This window comes from Caretta caretta, chromosome 5, assembly GCF_965140235.1.
Source record: "Caretta caretta isolate rCarCar2 chromosome 5, rCarCar1.hap1, whole genome shotgun sequence".
Taxonomy (NCBI): Eukaryota; Metazoa; Chordata; order Testudines; family Cheloniidae; genus Caretta; species Caretta caretta.
In genome coordinates, this window is record NC_134210.1 from 114,437,487 (window position 1) to 114,460,612 (window position 23,126).

Sequence of the window (23,126 nt, forward strand, 5' to 3'; positions counted from 1 at the left end):
ATGATTCTAAGTTGGGATTCAATATCTTTGCTATCTAGGAAGAATACAGTGTAGCCTTCACAAAATTACAACACAGGTAAGGTGTCTAAACAGCCTTATTGCTGTCCTGTAGTGATGCCCTGAGATAACGATACAATTATGATAAATGCAAAATGGTGTATGTAATCCCAGATTAAATGCAACTGATTTTTAAAGATGGATTTGGTTCTTTTTTTCCAGGATGATACCTTTACAAGACAGAAGGTTGTTTTGGTTCCTTAACTGTATATTTCCATACCTTTTGACATATTTGGATTTCTTTCAATTTTAACCTTAACTCTGAATTTTCTGGGTTTGCAGTGCTTGTGTTTGGGATATTTACAACACCCCTGTAGTGTATTTTACCCTACATTACTTATATGCATTCTCAACCCTACCTCCATCTTAACATAGTTTTGATCTGGAAAGAACCATGTTAGTTGCAAAATTGAATCAGTTTTCTGCAATATTGATCTGTCTGTGCACAGATGCGTCACAAAGATGCAGGCAAACAGCAGCGAGGATATGGATCCCTGAGAACTTCACTTGCTTTCTGCATTGATAGTCCCATAAAATGCATGTAATGGGATAGACACAGTCAGGATATTGTAGATTTCTTCCGTTGAATTTTTGAAGACTGAAAATATTTATGTGCCTACAGTGTCCATTATTATACAGTAAGATTTCAGCCAGTGATGGCCCACTAAAATCTAACTTATACCTTCACAAAGAACATTGAAGCTTTGACTGATGCTGTGAAAATTACCTCACTGCAGCATTTTATTTAAAGCTGCCAATGTCATCCTGAGAATAGCAGTGGAAATTTTTCCTGCAGTTAAAACTTAATAGCCACTTTCTCAGGTTGTCCAAGGTTGTCTTTGTATAAAAAGTAATTTTTTACATTTTCAAACATTCTGTGGCAAGAGGTCTCACTCTACTCAGATGTGTCAGCTCAGTATTATTATAATTACGAAGCATAAGATGGCTAGAGTAAACATAAGTCACCGTTTCCACACCAATGCCCCAGTCCTTCAGTCCTTACTCTGGTGAACAGTTTCATTGAGGTATCTTGAATATGGACTTTGTAGAATCACTCTCCCATTGTACAATGTAACAAAAAAAGAAACTATTGAGTCTTTAAAAAGATCTCTGTGGCTTGTTGTCATCTCAATTTAAAATGCATAGAGGATTTTTTGTTTTTAATTCATGTGTTCTGTTCTGAGCTAAAACAGTTGGATGGGGGATGATACGTAGGGTGTTGCTTAATTAGGAGTTGAGTTTTGTGCAACATTATCTATTTTACAAACAAAGTTTGAGAAAATTATTATTTTTTATTGTATTTCTAGGTTTCAGTGGATAAGGTTTTAAAGACTCTGAAAGAAAATGCAAACAAGGCAACAAGCATACTTCTTACTGCTATACCTCAAATAGGTTCCATGGACTGGACAGAAACTCTGCATAACATGAAAGTAAGCACAATATTTGAACAGGTTTTGGGGGGCACTGTGGGGAGAGGGGAAGGAAAGAAGTGCATGCTGTGTAAGTGTATGGCCCACGATACTGCCATTCAAAACACCATTTAAAAAAATTTGTGATTCAACAATGTCGCAATAAGCAAGGAAGTCACCAGGGGAGAAAGGTTCATTACAGAGTTTGACAAGCTTTATTGCAAACAGGTAGCCTCAATTTTACAACAAGTATTTCAAAAAGTAGAGGGACATCTGCAGTACATGTATTAAAGCTGTGGTACTCCTGTAGCAAGGAAAAGTACAAATCTGCATGAGTCTCCATATTACAGACCTACATCTCTATTCCATGGAGAGCTCAAAATAATAGTGAGCCAAATGGAGAAGATTAAACCCAATTGCACTTGTGAGTTTGCAAAAGGAAAGTCGTTCGGTGGGTAACACGAGGAGAACAATGTAGATGTTCAGAATTCTATTCACCCTGGCACTGCTGTGACAGTAGATGCACAAAGGGGGATTGCTAGGTTGAAAAGGAAATACCTTTTTGAAGTGTTATGGAGAGAGAATTTCAGACAACACTTTTAAAACATACAGGGTTGGCTTATGCAAATTCTGCATCTCAGCTTCATCCAGTCACTTTATACCTTTGCCTAGGGGAGAGAATCTTTGTCTCAGATGTTAAAATGTTGATCTCTTTCCTACTCCTCCCCATGCCTTCCTCATGCACAGGCACTTCCTGACTCCTCTTGACTCCCTTACTTTCTAGTGTCAGAGGAGCTGAGGGGGACAGAGGGCGGAGTGGGGCTGTGAAGGGCAGGCAGCAGAGGCAAGCCAGGTATGTGTGGCAGTCTGAAGGAATGAAGGGCTGTGTATTGGGGAAGGAGGATGTGTTAGGGAGAGTGGTGCTGTTTAAGGGAGGGAGGCCTGGGGACAGTAAACAAGACCAGTCTGTGAGTGCTGATGTCTCTGCACTTTAAGGGCTCCCTCTGTGCTCCTCCCTTAGCACTTGAAATTTGAAGTTCCAATAAAATTATTATTTTAAAAATCTGTGTTTTCATATGGTCCAGTTAGTAGGGTGGATTTTATTTAAATCAAATTGATTTAAATCACTAGTCAGGAAGACTCTATTTAATCGTGGTTTTCTACATAAAAGTGCATTCTTGTTGGTTGTTATAACCTTAATACATATTCTTCACAACTCAGAGATAGATGTAGGTTTCATTCTTAGAAGGTACACACTATACATTTTTAAACAGTGATTTATTTTGAAAACTTTTCAGATTAGTTTTACAGCTATATCAGAAAATGAGTGAAAATGAGTTTAGTTATTTCATTTACCAAAGGTAATTGAAGCAGATATTTATGAAGTCGCTGGGAGGTGAACTATCTCCAATTCAACATGTTAATCACTAATATTTGGAGGATATTCTTGCCCTGCTGTATTAGGAGGAAAACATCACCAGACAAACATTTAAACTGTTTTTATTTAACTAAAACAACAATGTTAAGTATTCTGGATTTTTTTCTTCAACAGCAAACATATAGTATTTTAACAAAAAAGTTATGTCCCTCCCTTCTCACATTTATCTCCAGACTTCTTCTCCTTGTCCAGATCTATTCCACCCCCAACAATCTTCTATTCATTGAACTTTTTGAAACTTTGCACTTTTAGAGAGAGGTAAGGGATTGACTCTGTGTACACAAATTTGCAGAGGGACAATAGAGTTGAGGTCTGTTATTTCTCACCTCTATATATTTATTTATTTAAAAACATTTTTGCTGTTAACAAGCATGTTACCTCTGGAGAAACAAATCCACAGTCTGAGAACTGTAAAACTAAGCATCTCTGATGGTATCTTGTAGACTGTCCCATTCGGTAGATAGAAAGATTAACCTAAATAATCTATAGAGAAGCCTGTAGAACCCCATAAGATTGGGTCCCTAATCCATGAATTATTGGAACTCATTTACAACACTTTTCTTAAACAGTACATGAATTTATTATCTCATACTATAGAATTAGAATTTATAATCCCTATTCCATGATGAAATATCTTTGAGCTATAATGTATTTTAATTAAAACTATCTTTAGATAGGTTTTTTCCTCAAAAAGCATTTTATCAAAAAAATCTGATTTAAATAAAAAAAATCATTGATTTTTATTCACCCTGCCAATTAGTGGAGGAGATGTGAGTCTTATGTTTTTGATGTATTCAAAACCACGCTGTCTCAGGCAAAACTCAAGCATGAATCCTTAAACAAGTTTAAGCTTTGAATTGACCGTAGGGTAGGTTCACATGGCTACAATACAAAACCATAAGATGGGTCCCTGGCTCACCTCTTCCCTGCTCCAGCCTTGATAAGCCCTAATATTGCTTTGTCTTTTTCTGTCTTCTGGGAGGGGAGTTTAGTTACCTGTAATGCTGTCTCCTCCTCCCAACACTTGTGTGGGAGGCCAGCTAGCTCTCTTCACCCTCCTGCAGTCTTTGGGAAGTTGTGAAGCAGGTAGAGGAGTGGGGTAGTCAGCAAAGTCAACCTTCTTCCCCCTTCCCAATTCACAGAAATCATCCTCAGGGAAATGGACTCTAAAGTTTTTGGCTTTTTGGGTTTGTTTTGTTTTAATTAAAAATGATCCAGTGACCTCTGTTTGACCCACAGATGTTTTCAAGTTCACAATCACATGTCTTGCCGTGTCACTTGGCCACCTTGGGTATGTCTACATTGCAGTTAAACATCCATGGCTGGCCTGTGTCAGCTGGCTCAGGCTAGGGGACTGTTCATTTGTGGTGTAGATGTCTGGGGTCCCAGAGCCATGGAGTCTATTTCCCTAAGGATGACTTTTGTGGATTGAGATGGGGAAAGAAGGTTGATTTTGGTGGTTACCCCCTTATCCCGAGTCCTGTGAGCCCGAGTCAGCTGACATGGGCCAGCCATGGGTGTCTAATGGCAATGTAGATGTACCCTTTGTGTACTTCAGTGTCAGTTGTGGGGTTGTCCTGTCAGTTTGTACATCAGGGTGGGGCAGTGCTGCTGGCTGGAGAGAGCTGAGGTTCCCTGTGCCCTGAGTCATGAAGCTTCAGTCCTTCCCTTGTTGATTGTGGTCAGGTCTGAGTGTTTAAGGAGTGGAGAAAACGATACTGGGAGTAGCTTTTGGAATTTGGGATGAGGGTCTTGGAAGCTGCTAATGGGGCTGGGATCAGGAATAGGGAATTGCCTGACGTGAATAATTAAGGAATTGCTGGGTTGGAGTCCTGGAAGGAAGCTAGGAGGTTTAGAAGTTGTGCCAGGCCTGTGGCACTTTGGGAAAGTGGTAGGAAAGGCTGAGGGTTAGACAGTTTGTTAGGTTTTGCTGAGGAGGACTAGGATTTTTGAAGCACTGAATGGTGGTAAATAAGATTTGGGATTGGGCCTTATTGTTTGTAGATAGGGATAGAAACAATTATGGGATGGAGTAGGGACAGAGATACACTGGGTTTATGTTATAATTGAACCATACAGTTAAAAAATCCCCTCCCCCACTTTGGAGCTAGGCAAAGCTTTCTTCCATGTAAATTCTTGTTTGCCCCCTTTAAACGTCAGCAGTTTATTTTGTGATTAAATTTGTTTTTCTGACCCTGTCCTCTCTTCCTGTTTGAACTAAAAACAAAGTGGCAGCACGTGCCAGATCCCAGCTGGTATTCTGGGGGCCTGCTACACAGGTAAAAGAACAATCACCACTTCCATGCTTCAGCAGCTGGGTGCTGATGGACTGCTGTAAAAAGCTTGCTTCCATGAACAGCAATTCTGGGAAGCATGAGACTGGGGTCAGAGCCTTTGCCCTCAGCCCCTACTGGTAACACCACATCCCCTCACCCACTCTCCTTCCCTCTGCTCATTACTGTGGGTGGGGAAACTTACTCAGGGAGGCATTTGCCTTTTTCTCCTTCCCCTGCCCCCACACCTTGCAGCTGAAGTTTGCATGGGCCAACCTCCTCCATTAGAAGTTTTTGCAGTGTTTAACAGAGACGTTGAGTGAAATGTTCTTACTCCTGTGACAAGATTTCAGCATAGCATCTTTCACCCTGCCTGTCGTCTCGTGCCTGTTCTCCTGTCTTTTGCTCTCAGATATATTTCTGATCACCCTCCCTGGTCCTCTCTTCAGTGAGAAAGAAAGTGAACCTTAGTTTGGAGGTCAGAGATATAAAAATGAGCTTTAACCGTTTCATGTGGGTGGTTTGGTTTTTTGAGGTTTTTTTTGTTTGTTTTTTTTAAATGTCAACTCATCGACAGAGACACAAGGTAGGTGAGGAAACATTGGACCAACTTCTGTTGGTGAGAGAGAGAAGCTTTTGAGCGTACACAAAGCTCTTCTTCAGCCTGAAAGCTTGTCTCTCTCACCCACAGGAATTGGTCCAATAAAAGATAATACCTCACCCATTTTATTTCTCTACTATCCTGGGACCAACATGGCTACAATAACATTTCATACAGTTCATCTACAGGTCAATTTTATATATTATCGAAGTTGTATTGAGTCAAACCAAGAGTCACCCCTGCTTCAGACTCTCCCTGTATTTCATAGCCTTCATAAATGATCATTAATAATAACCTCTCTGAAGGCATAGCAGTTGTACTAATGCTGCTCCTTTAAGGAACAGATGGGATAGAATGCCTGTAGGCTTCCAGAACAGTACATGCTGATGTCATTGCATTTGTGCCACCAACCAGGAAATACCAAAAATGTTAACTAACTTGTAAGCCCAAACACAGAATCAATTGCGTAAGTGATGGAAGACTCATTTGATTTGAAAACAGATCTTATGTTTGTGATACTTCAGTAACAAAGCTAAGTAAACTATGTAGAGCCCTACATAGTTTTGTTTAGCAAGTGAAAGCTCATGAATAGCCCTTTGACTGATACATGTTTAGACTTGCTCTTTATTTAGCATATCCATGAGGTAGTCTAAGTTTGTTACTATGCTATTCTATCTTGAAAGTATGTCCTCTATCGTTTGTTAGTCATTTGACTGGGGAAAACATTGGACAGAGAAAAACTCAGTCTCTTTGCTGACCAGAATTTCAACTCATGGGCTAGGTGATGATCAGTGATGGTGTTTGGACCCAACACAAAAACACAATACAGTTTAACACAGTGTGGCACAACCAGCAGTCTTGGGTTGAGAGTAGCTGAGTACTGGGATAGAAAGGAAATTTCATGTTAAGACTGCCTTCTAGAGCACATGTAGGGAAGTCTGTTCACACAAAGGCCTTAATTCTGCAGTGAGTGCCACACAGGCAGACTCCAGTCCCCATACAGAGACCCACTGACTTTTGATACATTTAAAAAACAAACAAACAAAAAAATCCCACAACATTTATTTGCCTAGATGTTTTAAATAATTCAAAGGCCTAATGTAGACAGGGCAAATTGTATTTTAACATGTTGGCTGATCAAGGTGGTTAGTAGGTAAGAGTTCAGGGATCTCCTTAACCAGTTAACACATGCTAAAATATAGTTTGCCCCTGTCTACAGAAGGGCTTTAAAATGTGTTTCCTAGCTAACCTTTTTTTTTTTTTTTTATTAAATCTGAGTTTACTTGTACCCTAAGTGACATGTGTATCACTACACTCTTGAGGCCCTGATCCAACAAAAGTGTATGTACATGAAGTAACTATATTCATGGGAATGGTCTCAATGAAGTCTATGTGCTTAAAAGTACTTGTGTGAAATGGGATTCCATGCAGGGTTTACTGCAGGATCAGGGAGTGGGGTCCAAAAGGGCCGAGCTTCTCCCATTAAACTCAGTGGAAATTGCGAGTGCTCAACATCTCTCAGACTCGGACACTCAGCTTGGCCCAGGCCAGTCCTTAAGTGTCATGAGCATTGTATTCGCTGCATACTATCTTAAGGAAAACAATAGTTTCTCATTACTTTCAATTTTCTGATGCTCAGGGGTTTTTACATAAGTTAAAGGAACATGCAAAACCCATTTTCTTTTTTAGCATTTTTGTTATTTTCAGAATTTTAGGATTAAGTTTACTTTTAGATTTCTATAAATCCAAAGGGTGTGACCAAGATGCTACTTTTTAAACAGTTAAAGTACCCAAATATGGGACTTTTCTTAACTTTAGTTTTTAAAGCTAAGTATTAATTTTAATCTAGAACTTTGTGGAGTTGATTTGTAACAACAATCACCAGTTAGTATGTATGGAAAATTGTAATTACAGGGTACTAGGTTCACAATTGTTGGAGGTTAAAGGATCTGTTCTCCTTGTCTCACCATCTGTTTTTTTTCAGGGCTACTGCACACATCAAGAGAATTCATACCTGTTTCTAATCTGCATGCAATCAGCATGGTTTGCTGTTGAGAATGCTTTAAAATGTAAAGGGTGTGTGTGTGTGTTGGGATAGGGTATATTCAACTGTTTTGATTTTGTATTTCAGTGTACTGTGCAGTGCTCAGTCATGTTACCAAAACATTAAAAGCATGGATGGGCTCTGAAGTTTGGATGCTCAGAAGAAAGGAGAGGATCAGTCTTGAACATCTAACAGTTACAATGTTTTGGGAATTTGATGTTTAGCATGAAAGAATACAGTAAACGTTGCACTGGTCTATTTCTTGTCTGCTAGTAAAGTATCATGCTAAAGACTGTTGAAGAACTTACCAATAGCCTTGGAATTTATTGTGTGACTTGGTAGGGCAATGGGATAAGCATTCCATAACAAATTATCCTATTTAAGATCCTAGAACTTCTGTTCTTGTTTACAAACTTCAGATGAGAAAGTGCTTCATTCATCCTTTGCTCAATAATAGCTGTTCATTCATGGCCTGGAAGAAGGCAAGAGAAGAGGAGGGTTTAGATTGTGTACTCTTATTGATCAGTTTAAAAAAATAAAGACTTCAGAAAGTTAAAATGACAGAGCTATTAGCTGCTTTGCTATCTCCTTTTTCTGAGAGCAAACTATCTTTTATCACAGAAATATAACTGAAGGACTATAGGTTACTTAAGAAAATACACTGCAATATTTTTATATTTTTTTATATATGTTACTTGTATTGATTTTCACTGTTCTCTTATGAAAAAAATTGCTTTCTGTGGGTTTGTAACTTGGACATCTTAAGCCCAAATTTTAAAAGCATGTCCACTTTTACTGCCATACTGTTTCCCCATAAGTAATTGTGCCAGCTGTTTTGCAGCAGCAATGATTTGGAGTTCAAATGTCACCATTTTAAATGTTTACTTGATTGCATGAGTAAGTCAGGAGACAAACATCCAGATTTGTGTCTGCAGTTGATTGCAGGCACATATATTTACAGGTACATAAATATTCCTGCAAAATTGGAGTCTGGATTTCAATCTCTTTAAAAAATTAGACTCATGAAACTTTATGAACTTATGTTTCTCAATTTTAGCTTGAGCTGCTTGAGTTTCGGAAGGAATGATGTCCATCAAGGATCTGATCCAGGGCCCACTGCAGTCACTGGAAAGACTTCCATTGTCTTCATTGGAGTTGTCTCAGGCCCTAATTAACTAAAACTGAAGTGACAAATTTAGAACAACATTTTGGCCTGATGCCACTGTCTGTTCTGTACACCAGGGGTAGCATTTTCTGTTACATTTGTCTACAGAATTTTTTTCTTTAGTTTTATTCTGATTTACAGCTATGTTAGTGATGAATGTATCTGCTGTTGATTGTATCCCATGTATATATTCATGCACTCTACATCTTCTACTGCATATGCAGAATGAATACAGTTTGCCTTCAAGAAAATAATCTGCTGCTGCTTGTCTAATAAATAAACCAAATGTAACCTCCTGCTTCTATAAATTGTGTGGGAATGGCTTTGTTTTCTTTCTGGACATTATTCAGATAACTGAGTTTAGCCATTTGAATTCAAAAATACTGGATCAGCATGGAATTAGTCTATACGGTAATTCACTAACACTGTATTAATGGGAGTTGAAGATCTGGGAGTGTATTGTACTACTTTTGTGTACACCTATGCAAAACCTTGCATAGTTAAGCAGAAGAGTACATGAGTTTAGATCTTAAGGACATATACATGAGTTTAGATCTTAAAGACATATTTCAGAAAGTAGAAATCCTGCCCAAACAATACAGATGAAAACACAAACCAGGCCAGGTGAGAAGATTGGAAATGAAAAAGGCAAATTATCACGATTTGTTAAGATAAAAATGAAGTCCTACATGAAGAAAAACTAAAGCTAAAGTATTTTAAAACATTTTAATTGTTGTTGTTATTGTATTGCGGTAGAACCTAGGAATTCCAAGCATAGACCAGCATCCTATTGTGTTAGGCACTTTATAAATACAGAACAAGAAGACATCGCTACCCAAAGAGGTTTACAATCTAAAAACATTAAAAGCAAGTAGTCTCCATGTGTGTCTCACTGTAGGCCCTTGAGACCACTAAGGTTAGGAGAGAAATTTAGATGTCAGAAGATAATTTAGTTCTACTTTTTTGCATCAGTCATCATTTCTACAACCAGAGTTCTTTGAAAAAGTGAATAACTAGATGAAGGTGACCAGGTGGACACCATCATTAACATTTTCCAGAACTTTTTGGTAAGGTCCTCCATAAGATATTAAGACAAACAATCCTGATTGTTGTGGGAAAGGCCTGGTATGAATTTAAACTGGGTGAAGCAATAGAGAATAATTGTAGTAAAGGGTGGATCTTCAGTTCAGAACTGGCCCCAGTGCTGTGTTTTTGATTTGGACCCTGTTCCTGGTTTGAGAATTCTGCAGGGGGAACCACACTTGGGGCCTTGCAGAAGAAAGTGGACATCTATTAGTGAAATTTGCCAATAACGCAAAGTCATTTGTGTTAGTAAAATCTATTCAAAACAGAAAGGAATTCCAGATGGATTTAATCATAGATGCTGGAATGTACCTAAAAAGGGAGAGCCTGTCGTAGGCCTCCTGCACCACTTAAATCCATTCCTTGACATTTCTAAGCCCTCTCCTGCTGCATTCTGTACAGCTGCTGCCAGAGACATGACGTTGGGTTAAATGCTCCAGTGGTCTGATCTGCTGTGGCTATTGGAGTTGTGAATTTAGTACTCCAATACTACAGAGAAAACACACATTGAAAATGGTTTTATGGAGTTATAGTGTCATTTTAAAAAATAATTTGCTTCTGTCGGTAAGTGTTTTTGTTTTTATTCCTTCGGGCGGAGTAAAAAAGGAGGGCAGGTACTGGTAATGCATCCTGTCTAAAGGTTGCCTAAAACTTTGTTTTAAATCCCCATTTGTAAAAGCAATACAACTTTGCAAATCAAAGTTTTTGGACTGAAATTTTCCATGTTCGGTGTCTGCCTTAGATGGAGTCCCCCCCATCCAAAAACACAGGGCAACCATTTTGAGAAAAAGCTTGTGGGGGAAAAAAGGTGGTTTTGCCAGTTCTACATATTTTCAGACCAGTTTTGTAGAGCTCTAGCACCTCAGAAGTTTGGATCCAGAACTTGAAATTTGACAGAGGGATAATCCAGTGGTCAGAAAACGTTTTGCTGTCCCCATAGAAGTCCGTCTCGATCTGACTGAGTTACAAACCACAGAAAATTTCTATTTGCACATGTGCAAAAAAACGTGTTCAAGGCTTGTGCCTATATCCTCTGAACAGTCTTTCTGCATTGTACATACTTCCCCGAGTCACTGAGCCTACTGCACTGTTTTGAAGCAGCCACCCAACTGACTTGGATGGGACGCAGGCAGCATGGATCCCCCCAGGCATCCCTTGGTATAAGAGAAGATGTGCTGCTTCTGCTATGCCAACAAAAGACCCTTTGGCCAAGTAGAGGTACACTAAACTGGAAGCCAGAAGATTGAGTTCTTCTTATGACTGGTGCTAATAATTTCATGCACTTCACAACCGTTAACATTGAGCAAGGCCTCATACCCCTATCTTAGGTAGGAAACACAGCCTGTGAGGAGCAAGGGCGAGGATAAAATTTGCGTGTCTCAAAATTAATGTATGAAATTAGAAAGGAAGAATGGTAGCGTCATTAAGGCTCTGGAGTAGAGTTTGGGAGATGTGGGTTCAATCCCTAGCACTATCATGAATTCACAGTGTGACCCTTGGGCAAGTAATTTAATCTCTCTCCCTCTGTTCCCCATCTGTAAAATGGGAATGCCACGTCTCCTGGCCACTTGTCTTGCCTACTTAGATTGTGAGCTCTTTGGACCAGAGAGTGCCTCACAAATCTCCTGGGGTGTGAACCCAGGCAAACTGAGCCAGCTGGCCTTGGTTTGGAAAGCTTTGCAAACTGAAAGTAGCAGATTTCATATAGCTCTGGAACTTGGTTTGTGAGCAGAATCACTAATTAGTCACTTGCCTTTAACTCCCATTGCCCTGATCCACAAAAGCAACTGTTCAGCTAGTTCTGTGCTCTCAGGATGGAAGCTTTTGACACAGAGCAGAGCTATGCCTACTTAACTGCATGGTATGCAGTCAAGGGCATAACAGCCGTTAAAGGGTTAAAGATGAACAACATTTGTATTCAGAGAACTGTGATGTGTAGTCATATTTCACATTTATATTGGACTTTTCCGCTGGAGAGATCCTAATGTGCTTTGCAGACTACAGAGTTTTACATACATTGTGTTATAAAATTTTGTACCTAGACCTTCAAATTACTTCTGAATGACCCATTAATTTTTGGACTCTTGAGTGTGATAATTTTGCTTCTCTATCACTGAGGTATTTTTTAGAGATGGGTCCAGGACATGAAGTTCATATCCAAAATTTCTCAATGTTCAGGGGTGCCCAGTTCTTGGATTCCATTCTGAGCTCACCTTTGCTTTTTACATTGTCTATTAAGCTTTAAGGGTGACTTGCAAAGATCTTGTTTAACAATGAGATCATGTCAGGTTTATAAGCTAAATGCTTCCACTAGCACAGGACAGAGGGGGCATTCAGCACCTACCTTACTTCACTTTCTGAGTTGTATCCCCTCCTCACAATGTTACAGGCAGATGAAATCTGCCAGTTGTGACACACACACACACATGCCATCTCCTGCAACTCAATCAGCTAGCAGGGATCCCCAGTGGAGCGTGAATGTAGGAGTCTGTTAACTAGCCTATTGTTAGTACACAGTACAACTTTACTGCGTATAATGTATATTTTATAAGCTAAAGGATATTGTGCTGTACAGCCTGCAAATAAAGCCTTAACTTCTCAGGGCATGAACTGTAAGGTGAAGATGGTAGCTAGTAAGAGAAGTAGAGACAGATTGTGTGAATTACATAAATTTGAGCTTTGTGAGTAAACCTGATGGTTCATGAGAGCCTATTTTGGCACTGGGAATCCAGATAAAGTGGTAGTTTATGGGGGTTATCCCAAATAAACCAAGCTGACGTCTTACAAACAAGTTTCTCACCACACAGGGGGATTACTCCAGCCCAACTTGTGAGTCTGCATGGCCTGAGGTGTGGTATTGCAGGTGGACCAACCTGAAAAAGTCCACTTTTGGAGCTTCCCAGGAATAATTCAGCCTCTAAGACCTAAGCCTGGTCTACACTTAAAAATGAGCTCGATCTAGCCATGTTGTTTTGGACTATGAAAAATTTTGTACCCTGAGCACCATAGTTGGGCTAACATAATCTTTGGTGTAGATGCTGCTATGTCGACAGAAGAATTCTTCCACCAGTCTAGGTACCACCTCTCTGAGAGGTGGATTAACTAGGTCAATGGAAAACCCCCTCCCATTGCTGCAGGAAACAGCTACACTACAGTGTTACAGCTGCAGCACCGCAGCTGTGTCACTGTACTGATGGTAGTGTAGACATGGCCTGCCATACTGAGGTGGAGGAAACCTTTTGGGGGTGTGAGAGTGAGGTTGAATGTGGAATTCCTTTGCTTCCTGCTCCCGTCCCAACTTGTTTCACTGTCAATGTGCTTTGAGGCCTGGTCTACACTTAAAAATTAGATAGACCTAGCTACATTGCTCATGCCTGGGAAAAATTTTGGGCCCTGTGCAACAGTTTGGTAAACCTAGCCCCCAGTGTAGATGCAACTAGGTTGATGGAAGGAATTCTTCCTTTGAGCTAGCTACCACCGCTCAGAGAGTTGGATTAACTACAGCGATGGAAACACCCGTTCCGTCCGTGTAGGAGGGGTCTACACTACAATGTACACTACACTACACTACAGTTGCAGCTCTGTAGCTGTGCTGCTGTAGCGTAGACATATCCTGAGGAGAGAATGAAGGGAAATTAGCAATTACCTTTGGAGCACAGTATTAAAAAAAACAAACCAGGAAGAATAAGAACATAAAAACGGCCATACTGGGTCAGACCAAGGGTCCATCTAGCCCAGTGTCCTGTCTTCCAACAGTGGCCAATGCCAGGTGCCCCAAAAGGAATGAACAGAACAGGTAACCATCAAGTGATCCATCCCCTGTCACCCATTCCCAGCCTCTGGCAAACAGAGGTTAGGAGCACCATCCCTGTCCATCCTGGCTAATAGCCACTGATGGACCTGCCCTCCATGAATGTTCTTATGTTCAGAAGAGTCATGGGAGAGAGAAATCAAAATGCAAAGAGATAATAAAGTGAAAATGGTAGAAATATTCCTGTTCTCAGAAGTTCCTGCAGGGCCATCCCCTACAGCACGGTTTCTATTATTTTGTTCAGCCTAGATTTAAATGTCTCAGGAGATGGGACTTCTGCCACTTCTCTTTGGAGATATTTCCAGAGCCTAATAGATCTCACTCATCAGCATTCGGCCTAGATCATCCCTTCTCTCAGTTGCATCCTAGTACTCCTACGTATACTCCTCTGCATCACGCAAAATGATTCCTCTCACTCCTTCACACTCTTCAGATATTTATAAACTAGTAGTGTGTCCCACCCCTTCTCCCTTGGTTCCCCAGCCACTGCTTAGCCAAGCCACATTTAGTTCCTTTAATATTTCCTTATACATCAACTCCCTCCAGTGCCCTGATCATTTCAGTTGCTCTTCCCTGGGCACCCTCCCCCTTGTCAGGATCTGACTAGTAATGAATGTGATGCCCAGAAGCAAATACAATATAGCAGGTACGGGTGCACCACACTCACATAGTGATGGGATCATTTCCCTCTCCCCTTTCCTTGTGAAGTCCAAAACTGGCCTTGCTTGCAGCTATATCATATTGCTAACTCACATCCAATTTTCTGTCTGCCATAACACCCAGGTCCCTCTTAGCATCTGTCAGGTGGCCTAGACTTGACATAAATATCAAATGCATACTGAAAACATTCCAGCTCATGCATTGATATAAATACTAAAGACAATTTAACAGCTTTGATAACACTGTAGTGTTCTGGTGGTCCTAGTTTGGAAAAGGGTTTTTTCTACCCAAAGCAGATAGGTGCTTATTAGCATTAGGAGCAATCTGCAACATCCAAGAGGAACTCAGCACCTGGCAGAATCAGGCCCTTAAGACAGAGACTGTGGGCTAACCGTTCTAACGGTTGCTTCCTCTCACCCACCATCATTATGGTAATGACTGAAGAAGGACAATGTGAGAGAATGGAACCTAACATTTCGCAACACACAGGGGTGTGTTGCAGCCTATTCTGATTCTTATAAAAGTAATTATTTACTCATGACAGGGAATTGGCCTTATGTTGTAAAGCGTATATGTATTTAGGCAAGTTTGAAAATGTGGTTTAAATTTGAAAATGTGGTTTTAATTTCTGTACATGCTTTTTGGACAGCACTTTCTCTGTAGCTGCAGCCCTGAAGAAGACTGACTCATTCAAACATGAAATTCACCATCTGCTCTCAAAGACAAACTGCAAACTGAGCAGGACCGTTCTCAGATGAATTTTAAGAGAGTTTGTACTCACAAACAGTGCTGTATTAACAGTCATGACAGGGCAGAAAAGCTGACAGTGGCTTTATCACATCAATAGCCCTCAACTCCCTTCTAGAAGGACTACCTCTTTGGAGTCTCCATACCCTTTCCATCCTGAAGCTACCAGCAAGGAGGCTCAATTATAATACAGTAGAACCTCAGCATTACAAACTGACCAGTCAACCACACACCTCATTTGGAACCGGAAGTAGGCAATCAGGCAGCAACAGAGACCAAAAAAACCCAAACAAATACAATACTATGTTAAACATAAACTACTAAAAAAAATTAAGGGAAAGCAGCATTTTTCTTCTACATAGCAAAGTTTCAAACCTGCATTAAGTCAATGTTCAGTTGTAAACTTTTGAAAGAACTAGAATGTTTTGTTCAGAATTACAAACATTTCAGAGTTACAAACAACCTCCATTCCAGAGATGTTCTTAACTCTGAGGTTCTACTGTACACACTTGCTCATTAGAATCTGAACTAAGACTCACTAACTTATTTCCCATAACTGAGGAGCCCTTAGTAATAACTCCAACAGTAGTTCATCACAGAGGCTGGCCCTTTCAGGGGAATCAGGGGCCAAACTACCTGTGATAGGCTCTGCTAAGGAGAACAAGCCAACTCAGATCTGCTTGTGAGTAATGAATTACCTAGATGGCTGGGTGACAGTTAATTACTTAGTGAACACCTGGGCCTCATAAGGGCTTATAAGGGCTTGGGCAGATAGCCCTTAACACCTGAAAAGAGGGACTTCTCAGGGAAGCTGGTTTGAGAGTTTACTAGAAGGGGATGGGCAGAGAGGAACTAAGTTCTGTGAGAGCTATGAGTGGTGACAGCCTGATCCCCATGAATGGAACTTACTAGAGAGCAGCAAGAAGTCAAGGTTGTTTAGGTACTTTAACTTGCTGCTCCAAAGAAGAGCTGCAGCAGTTTGACCTCTGCAGGAGCCCTGAGATGGACCCCTTATCCAGATGATGGGAGGAGAGGATCCTGGTCTGAGAAGGTCTTAGTGGTGATGGGCCTGGGTGGAGATGGATGGACTCAGGTAGGACAGACTAATATTGACTTGCTTGCATGTTTGTTTAGTCTTTGGTTAAATAAATTAGACCCCAGAAGGGGCACTGTTCATTACATAACAGCATCTCTGAATTAACTGAAAGCCCATTAAGGGAAACTGAGACAGGGATACTTTTGTTGCTCTCCCCTGGGCCACCAGAGTATGTATGAGGTGACAGCAGAGGACATGGGGGTGGGGTGAGGTGAGCACCCATGCTATCACACATTGCCTTGCAGTTTATGTAGACCTTTGGCCCTGTGCAAAATTAATGTAAAGCACTAACATTTAATTTGGTAGCACTGTCATTCACTTTGTACAGATGTAAATGACAGAGGCACAAGAGATGAGGCAGGGCAAACTAAACCCTTTAAAATATAAAACTGTCAACCCATATTAGAAAAATCTATCTTAATCCAGAAAACTTTCAAATGGTTCCTTAAGTAGACTTTCCTAGTGAAGGTCCCCAAATTTAGATTTGCTTAGAACTTTTCATTTTTAACTAGTAGAGCAAAACTGGGTGATGTGAAAAAAGTTTTGGGTTTTTTTGTTTTCCCCTTCCACCTTTTTCTGATTGCAAATTTGTTTGGGAATAGACTTCAATCTTCCTGAAAATATTCTTTATTTGCATCCAATCAGCAAATAATTCCTTTATCTTCTGACCGTTTAAGAAGATTTTAAATGAAGCTGTTCTGACAGGATGCACAGATCAGATGACACGTCATCAGTTTCTGTTGACATTTGTTGTATCAGTATCTGTTCCTGCCAGCACATGTGATTGCTAGACTATTTATAGAAAATAAATAGGAAAAGGGGGGAATACAGGTGAAGTACTTCATTTACAAATGTGACTGTTCAGTTTTTATGAATGTTCCAGCTCTAAAGAGAAATTAGTTATAAAACTTTAATAGGGAAAATCTTGGAATGTGTAATGTAAAAAGCACTGGATATGGGGCAATAATGAACTAACAAACCCTTTAAGGTACTGGCTTCAACCTGCTATAGAAAAGAGACTGAAAGCTTTGCCCCACCTACACAGGCAGGTATAATTGAGGATGGCACCTGGGCTGGATGGTACAGCCCCTTTGGGACAGAAAGATCCCCATGATTTTGGTCTCCCCCCTGCTGAAGTCTGCTGGGATTTTGGGAAGTTTGGACCCTGAGGAACCCTCACAAGGTAAAAAGTTTCACTCTGTTAGCAGACCCTTATAGAAAGTAGCCAGAAATGGGGGGGGGGGGGGGAGAGTCCTGTTCTGTGAAATCAGCTGTCCATTCAGTGAGAGTTCTTTCAGTAATATATGTACTTTTGTTTTGAACGGTGGCTAATATTTAAAAATGTTGTGAAAGTACATATTTTGCTGGCTGCCTGAAAATAAAATTAGCTGGTCTCTTTAGGAAAAAGAAGAGGTTTGAGGGTTTTTCCCTCTATCAGCCTGTGAGAAGGACTGAATTGGCTCTCTTCCATCACCCCTAATAGAACTAGTTTTTAAATGTAAATTTCTCATCTCATGGGATTACTGACTTTACTCAGCATCCTGTATCTGGTCCTTTCTCCTCTTCTCCCCCAGGCTGCCTGCAGTTCTGTTCCATGCTCTTTTCTACTTTGTTCCTCTCCTCTTTGTTTGCATGGGGGTGTACTTTTTTCTCTTCACCCCCACCACATTGGCACTTCCAGTCTTAGGTTCTGGCTACTCTCTTGTTTCTGCATCAGAATAGCTCAGTAACTATTCTAACTTCCTGCTGCCCCTTCCAGAGAGCTTCCTTGCATTTTAACGAAAGCAAACAAAAACCGTTAGCTAAAAAGTTGAAGTGGCAGTGCCTAGGCACCTAAACAAATGGCCCGGTCTTCAGAGTTGAGGAGCACCCCCTTCCTCTTGACTTCCATCTGGGAACAAAGTTGCTATCGTCAACCAAAATATTAAATAACACAACGAAATCCCAGAAGTCCTGCCCTGAAGGATGCTACCAGTTATGAGCTACTTATTCTACAAAACAGGTGTACTTACAGCCACAAACAGGCTTCCACATCACTCAAGTTCCAGCTTGATTTTGCTCCGTTTCCAGGGACCAGGCTGTCTACAACTCTGTACCTCAGACACATCATTCTGCGGGTAGGTCTATGTGCAGTACATCACTATGCCTCGGACACAGCCAATTGCATGGTTGGGAGCGGTGCTGAAGCAGTGCCCATGCCTCGAGGATCGAATCCAGCTCCCATTGCAATCCATAGAAAGGATCCCATGGACTTCAGTGAGGGCTAGAGCAGATGCAAAGTGAGAGAGAGAGAGTTCCACATTCGTGTGTACTTAGATGTATTCTCCAGATTGTCCTGTCATAAGGTGGCTATTTCTAGCCCTGTTGATCTTCATTGCTATTGGGGGGGTGGGGGAAAAACTGATGTTCTCAAGTAGACATGTCCCTGTCTTGCTGAACTTTTGAAGGCCTTACACTTAACTTGATCGCACTTCTGTATGCAATGCAATAACTTGGACAGCACATCCAATCAATTCCAAAATTTCAGGAAATGTTCCAGGCATCAATGGCCCAACTGATCTGAAGGAAAACAAATGCGGGGGAGAGCCTACCATTTGTTTAGCATAGCCAAAGCCTCAAGTACCTCTGCAACTGTCTACAGCGTCAAGTAACTGGCTGGTGGCACCCATTAATGCTTTCCATCATAACAATACCCCTCCTCATCCTCCAATATAATTTAACATGTTGATGCGCTAATGATTTATCTCCCAGGCAAATAGGGGAATAGGGGTGTGCATACCTCTCCTGGTATAGGGAATGTGGGAAGCTTGTATGGAGGAAGGTGGGAATGAAAGGCAGACAGAACCCCTGGTGGGGAGATTAGGGACCCTAGAATGGGAAAAGGGAGCACACAGAGCTGCTTGTGGGGGGTGGGGTAAGGGGAATGGAGGGCATGGGGATGTGGAAATAAGCAAAGAAATGCTGCCATTCAGGGGAAATGGGGGGGGACGGACCACACAACCCCCGGTTAAGGGGAGATTACCGGGAGATGCAGAGACTGTCTGAAATGGAGGGGGATGGGAGGGGTGGTAAACCAAGAGCTTATTGGGGGGAGGGGGGGGAGAAATGTGTGTGCTGTGAGCTCCGCCTACTGAAGCTAGGAAGGGTGACTCCCTAGTAATCTGATGGCTCTATATAATCCTCCTAATGGTGGCTACCTTCTAGAAAATGAGTTTATAATTCATGCTGCTTTTAGGCCCCTACTAATCTCGGTGGGGCAACAATCATGCCCGTTACCTCCGAGAAGCGTGCACATTAGAAAAGCAAAAATCGGTGGTTAAGGGTGGGCCAAAGGAGACAGACACCCCTTAGTGACCGCTCCCTACCAGGGTCCCTCTTTTCTTCCCACGGCCCCACTGGTAGATATTTAAATCCTCTGTGTGGAGAAGTCCGGAACTGCTGCCCTGGCATTGTCCTGCTGTCTAAGCCGGGCATGGTCCTCCTTTCAAATTCTTAGGCATTTCAGGAAGTAGCCTTGCTAAGGCGTGTTTAAAGCCCGGCCTTCTCTCAAGCCCGAGAGTGCAAAATATAAATAACCCATGAACAACTGATCTGACAAGACCGCTCCGCTCTGGTTCAATCCAATGCCAGGACACCTGGAGCCTCTTTGGGCTGAAGCCTGTTCTGTCTCGGCCATGATCTGTACAGCATCAAGCGCAGAGATTGACCAGGGGAGCTGTGACCAGGGAGAAGAAGGGAGGGGACGTCTGAATTACCCACCCCCACACACACACACACCCCTACCTTTAGCATCGTGCCGTGGGTGTGGCCGCTGGAGAGCTGCGGTCGGGCTGCAGAACGGGGTGGGTTCAGGCGCGCGTTCTTCATCCGCTGGCTCACGCTCCGGCTTCCCAGACAGGAGCGCAGCTACTGCAGGCTTGGACCGCGTGGTTGGTCGGTTGGTTTTTAAAAGCAGCCTCTCTCTGCTCAGATACTTTCACCCATCTGGGGCAAACTGCTTACTGGGCGGGTGGTTCTGGGTAAAGCAAAGCTGCTTGCCGGCGCCCCTTTAGGCAGCCGAGTCAGCCCCGCATTTCACCCACTTGGCGTGGAGCAGCCAGATCCCACCGACAAGCATTAGTCGAGGCCGGCGCCTGATGCAGCTGAGTTTCCTGGCTTCGATTCATTTCAATGCTCCACCAAGTAGCTTAGCTCACTGAATTCCCCCTCGGCACCTTCTCTTCAAGAGCAGAGGTCAGTGGGGGCGGAAAGAAAAGAACCAGTGGGCGACTTCTGCACACTGGAGTAAGTGCACGTGGGGGCGGTGGAATCCATTTTAGGTTAGGAGCAACTACTGGTATCTGGGGCTTGATTGTTCACTGCGCGGTGCAGAGTAACTCCAGCGTAAGCCTCCGGCTGCTGGCCCCAGGCCCACTCTAGTGGGGAGGGTTCCTCCAGGCCGTTTAAATAAGATCGGAGACAGCTGGCTCAGGGGCAGAGCACGGAAAACATGGACCTGGGCAGCCGCTCTGCTGGGCTACATTACAGAGCAGCTGGGGGGATTTTTTTTATGAAACATTTAGCTCAGAAAATGCCCAGTGGTGGAAACCAGCCCATTTTCATAATCTATCTGTCTTGACAGATGTCAGGAAAGATCGAGGGTGGCATTTCTGGTCAAAACCAGGGAGTGAGCAAACACAGCCCCTCCAACAGCCAAGAGGGACTCGAATCTGGGCCTCCTAGATCCAAGTCTCTGCCTCCATTCGGGCAGAGGAGGGACTTAAACCTGGGCCTCCCAGGTCAGGGGCTAGTGCAGAAGGAAAACCACCTCTGAAAGCTTTGGATTCTTGTTTGCCCCCCAGCCCTACTATATGAATCCTAGACTGCAGCCACAAACGCGGCAAGCGGGCTTCAAAGACCCAGCGCAATGCAGCGGGTGTGTTGCGGTGCTCTGCAAACTGGACCGGGGCATCCCTGATCTTCACTTCCCCTGATCTGGTTCTTTCCAATAACTAAGCCACCTATAAAGATACATTCCTGGTGAAAGCTCACGCACGATAACCTAGTGTATAACAAACAGCAGGAGTGATGTGCAGGGACTCCTTTCCTTCAGCTCCCCATGTATGAACTCGAGCCCTGTGTACGCGCAGTACAGACCTGGGAGCCAGGAACCACCCTGAACTCCTCTCCAGACAGTGACACCGACAGTCTGTCAACTTGGACTGAGTCATGTTACCCTCCGGCCTCAATTTCCCCATATACAATATCGGGTGTGGTGGGGATTGATCAGACAGCGGAAGTTGGAAAGCACTATACAAATGCTAAATTCAGTGCTTTGTTATATCTTCATGATGGTGGGCGGGTACTCATGCAAACCGTTTTATAAACTCCACAGCTAGATTGGCCCGTTAAAAGACGCGTCTGTCAGTGCGTCGCTGCCAGCTGAACTTATCCCGTGCATTTCTAAAGGTTGCAATTTCTTTCACTGTAAGAATTATCCCTAATTCTTGTAAATGACGCTTAGCAGTGGAAAGAATGTGGCTTAGTGTTGAGACTTCTACCGGCTCCTAAATTACCTTAGCATCTCTCCCCCTTTTCCTCCCCCGCCCCAAAAGAAAAATCGGTTTGCAAAGTCTGTTCAGCCTTCAATTCATGGATGACTTTCTAGGAATCGTTTAGGTCTCCACCGTTCCCAAACCCCCAGCTCTGGATCTGTCTTAAACCACAGACTATCGGTTATTAGAAAGGGACCTTTTCGCGTGTGTGTGTGTGTGTGAGAGAGAGAGAGACACAGCGAGATTAAACACCCCGTTCCCCTCCATTGAAACTCCTCACAGTGTGGAGTCGTTGTGACTGGGAATAATCTACAGGGGATGAAAATATGAACGGAGCCGGTCATATTCATTCTCCTTTTTACCACTGGTCCTGCCGTCTGTCCCGCGGGTGAGCATTTATTTCCGTCAGACCCTATAGTCTGTTGGAGAAACTGGACAGCTGATAATTCTGCGAGCCCTATGGTCTGGGCCTGAGCCATCCTGTGACCTACCTTCTGTGCCCTCGTTGCCTGTGGGATGCTGCCCACTGCAGCAAACTGGAGACTTCACGTCTTCAGGGACCCCTACACAGCGGCCAAGATGGCTGCACTGAACGCAACAGCGCCGTGGATTCGCTCTTCCAGTGTAGCCTGTCTTCCGCGGCGTTTTACGAGGCCGCTCCGGGCTTAGGTCGCTGCTGCGGGACCCCGAAGCCGGCCTCGCTGCGTAACGCGGAGCTGGCGCGCCATCAAGCGCGCACGGGGTGGCTGCTGTTCTGGGGACAGTGAGAAGTGACTACCCGGAGAGAGCTGTGGTTCACGAAAGCTCATGCTCAAATAAATTGGTTAGTCTCTAAGGTGCCACAAGTACTCCTTTTCTTTTTGCGAATACAGACTAACACGGCTGTTCCTCTGAAACCCGGAGAGGAGACTCTCTAAAACCTCCCGAGCGCCGCCTCGAGGAACTCCTCTGCCCCTGAAGGGGCACTGCCCATGCGAACCCTCCGTATTTCCAAATGAGATCAGCCCCTGTAACCTGTGCTGGGCATCTTTGATTGACCAGCTGTACTTGATGAGGTTGTAAATGTTTAAATCTCTGTCACTGGGTAGAAAAACCCACCTATACCCCAAGGGAACCGAGCTAGCTGCGCAAGGGGGGAGCCTTGGCCCTTCCCCTTGGCCGGCTCTTAGAGGAGACCCCCCGCAGCACAGGAGCTATTGGGCTGGGGC

At 42.9% G+C, this 23,126-nt stretch overlaps 1 protein-coding gene across 1 annotated transcript in view; it reads left to right on the forward strand.

Moving 5' to 3' along the window:
* Window positions 1-9,295, forward strand: part of MTAP (methylthioadenosine phosphorylase) — a 63,602-nt gene extending 54,307 nt beyond the window's left edge. Inside the window, exons 7-8 of the mRNA XM_048850131.2 lie at window positions 1,365-1,487; window positions 7,910-9,295. Coding sequence (XP_048706088.1) covers window positions 1,365-1,487; window positions 7,910-7,948 — 162 coding nt within the window. The 3' untranslated portion in view covers window positions 7,949-9,295. The remainder of the gene's footprint in view (window positions 1-1,364; window positions 1,488-7,909) is intronic.
* The last annotated feature ends 13,831 nt before the right edge of the window (window positions 9,296-23,126 follow it).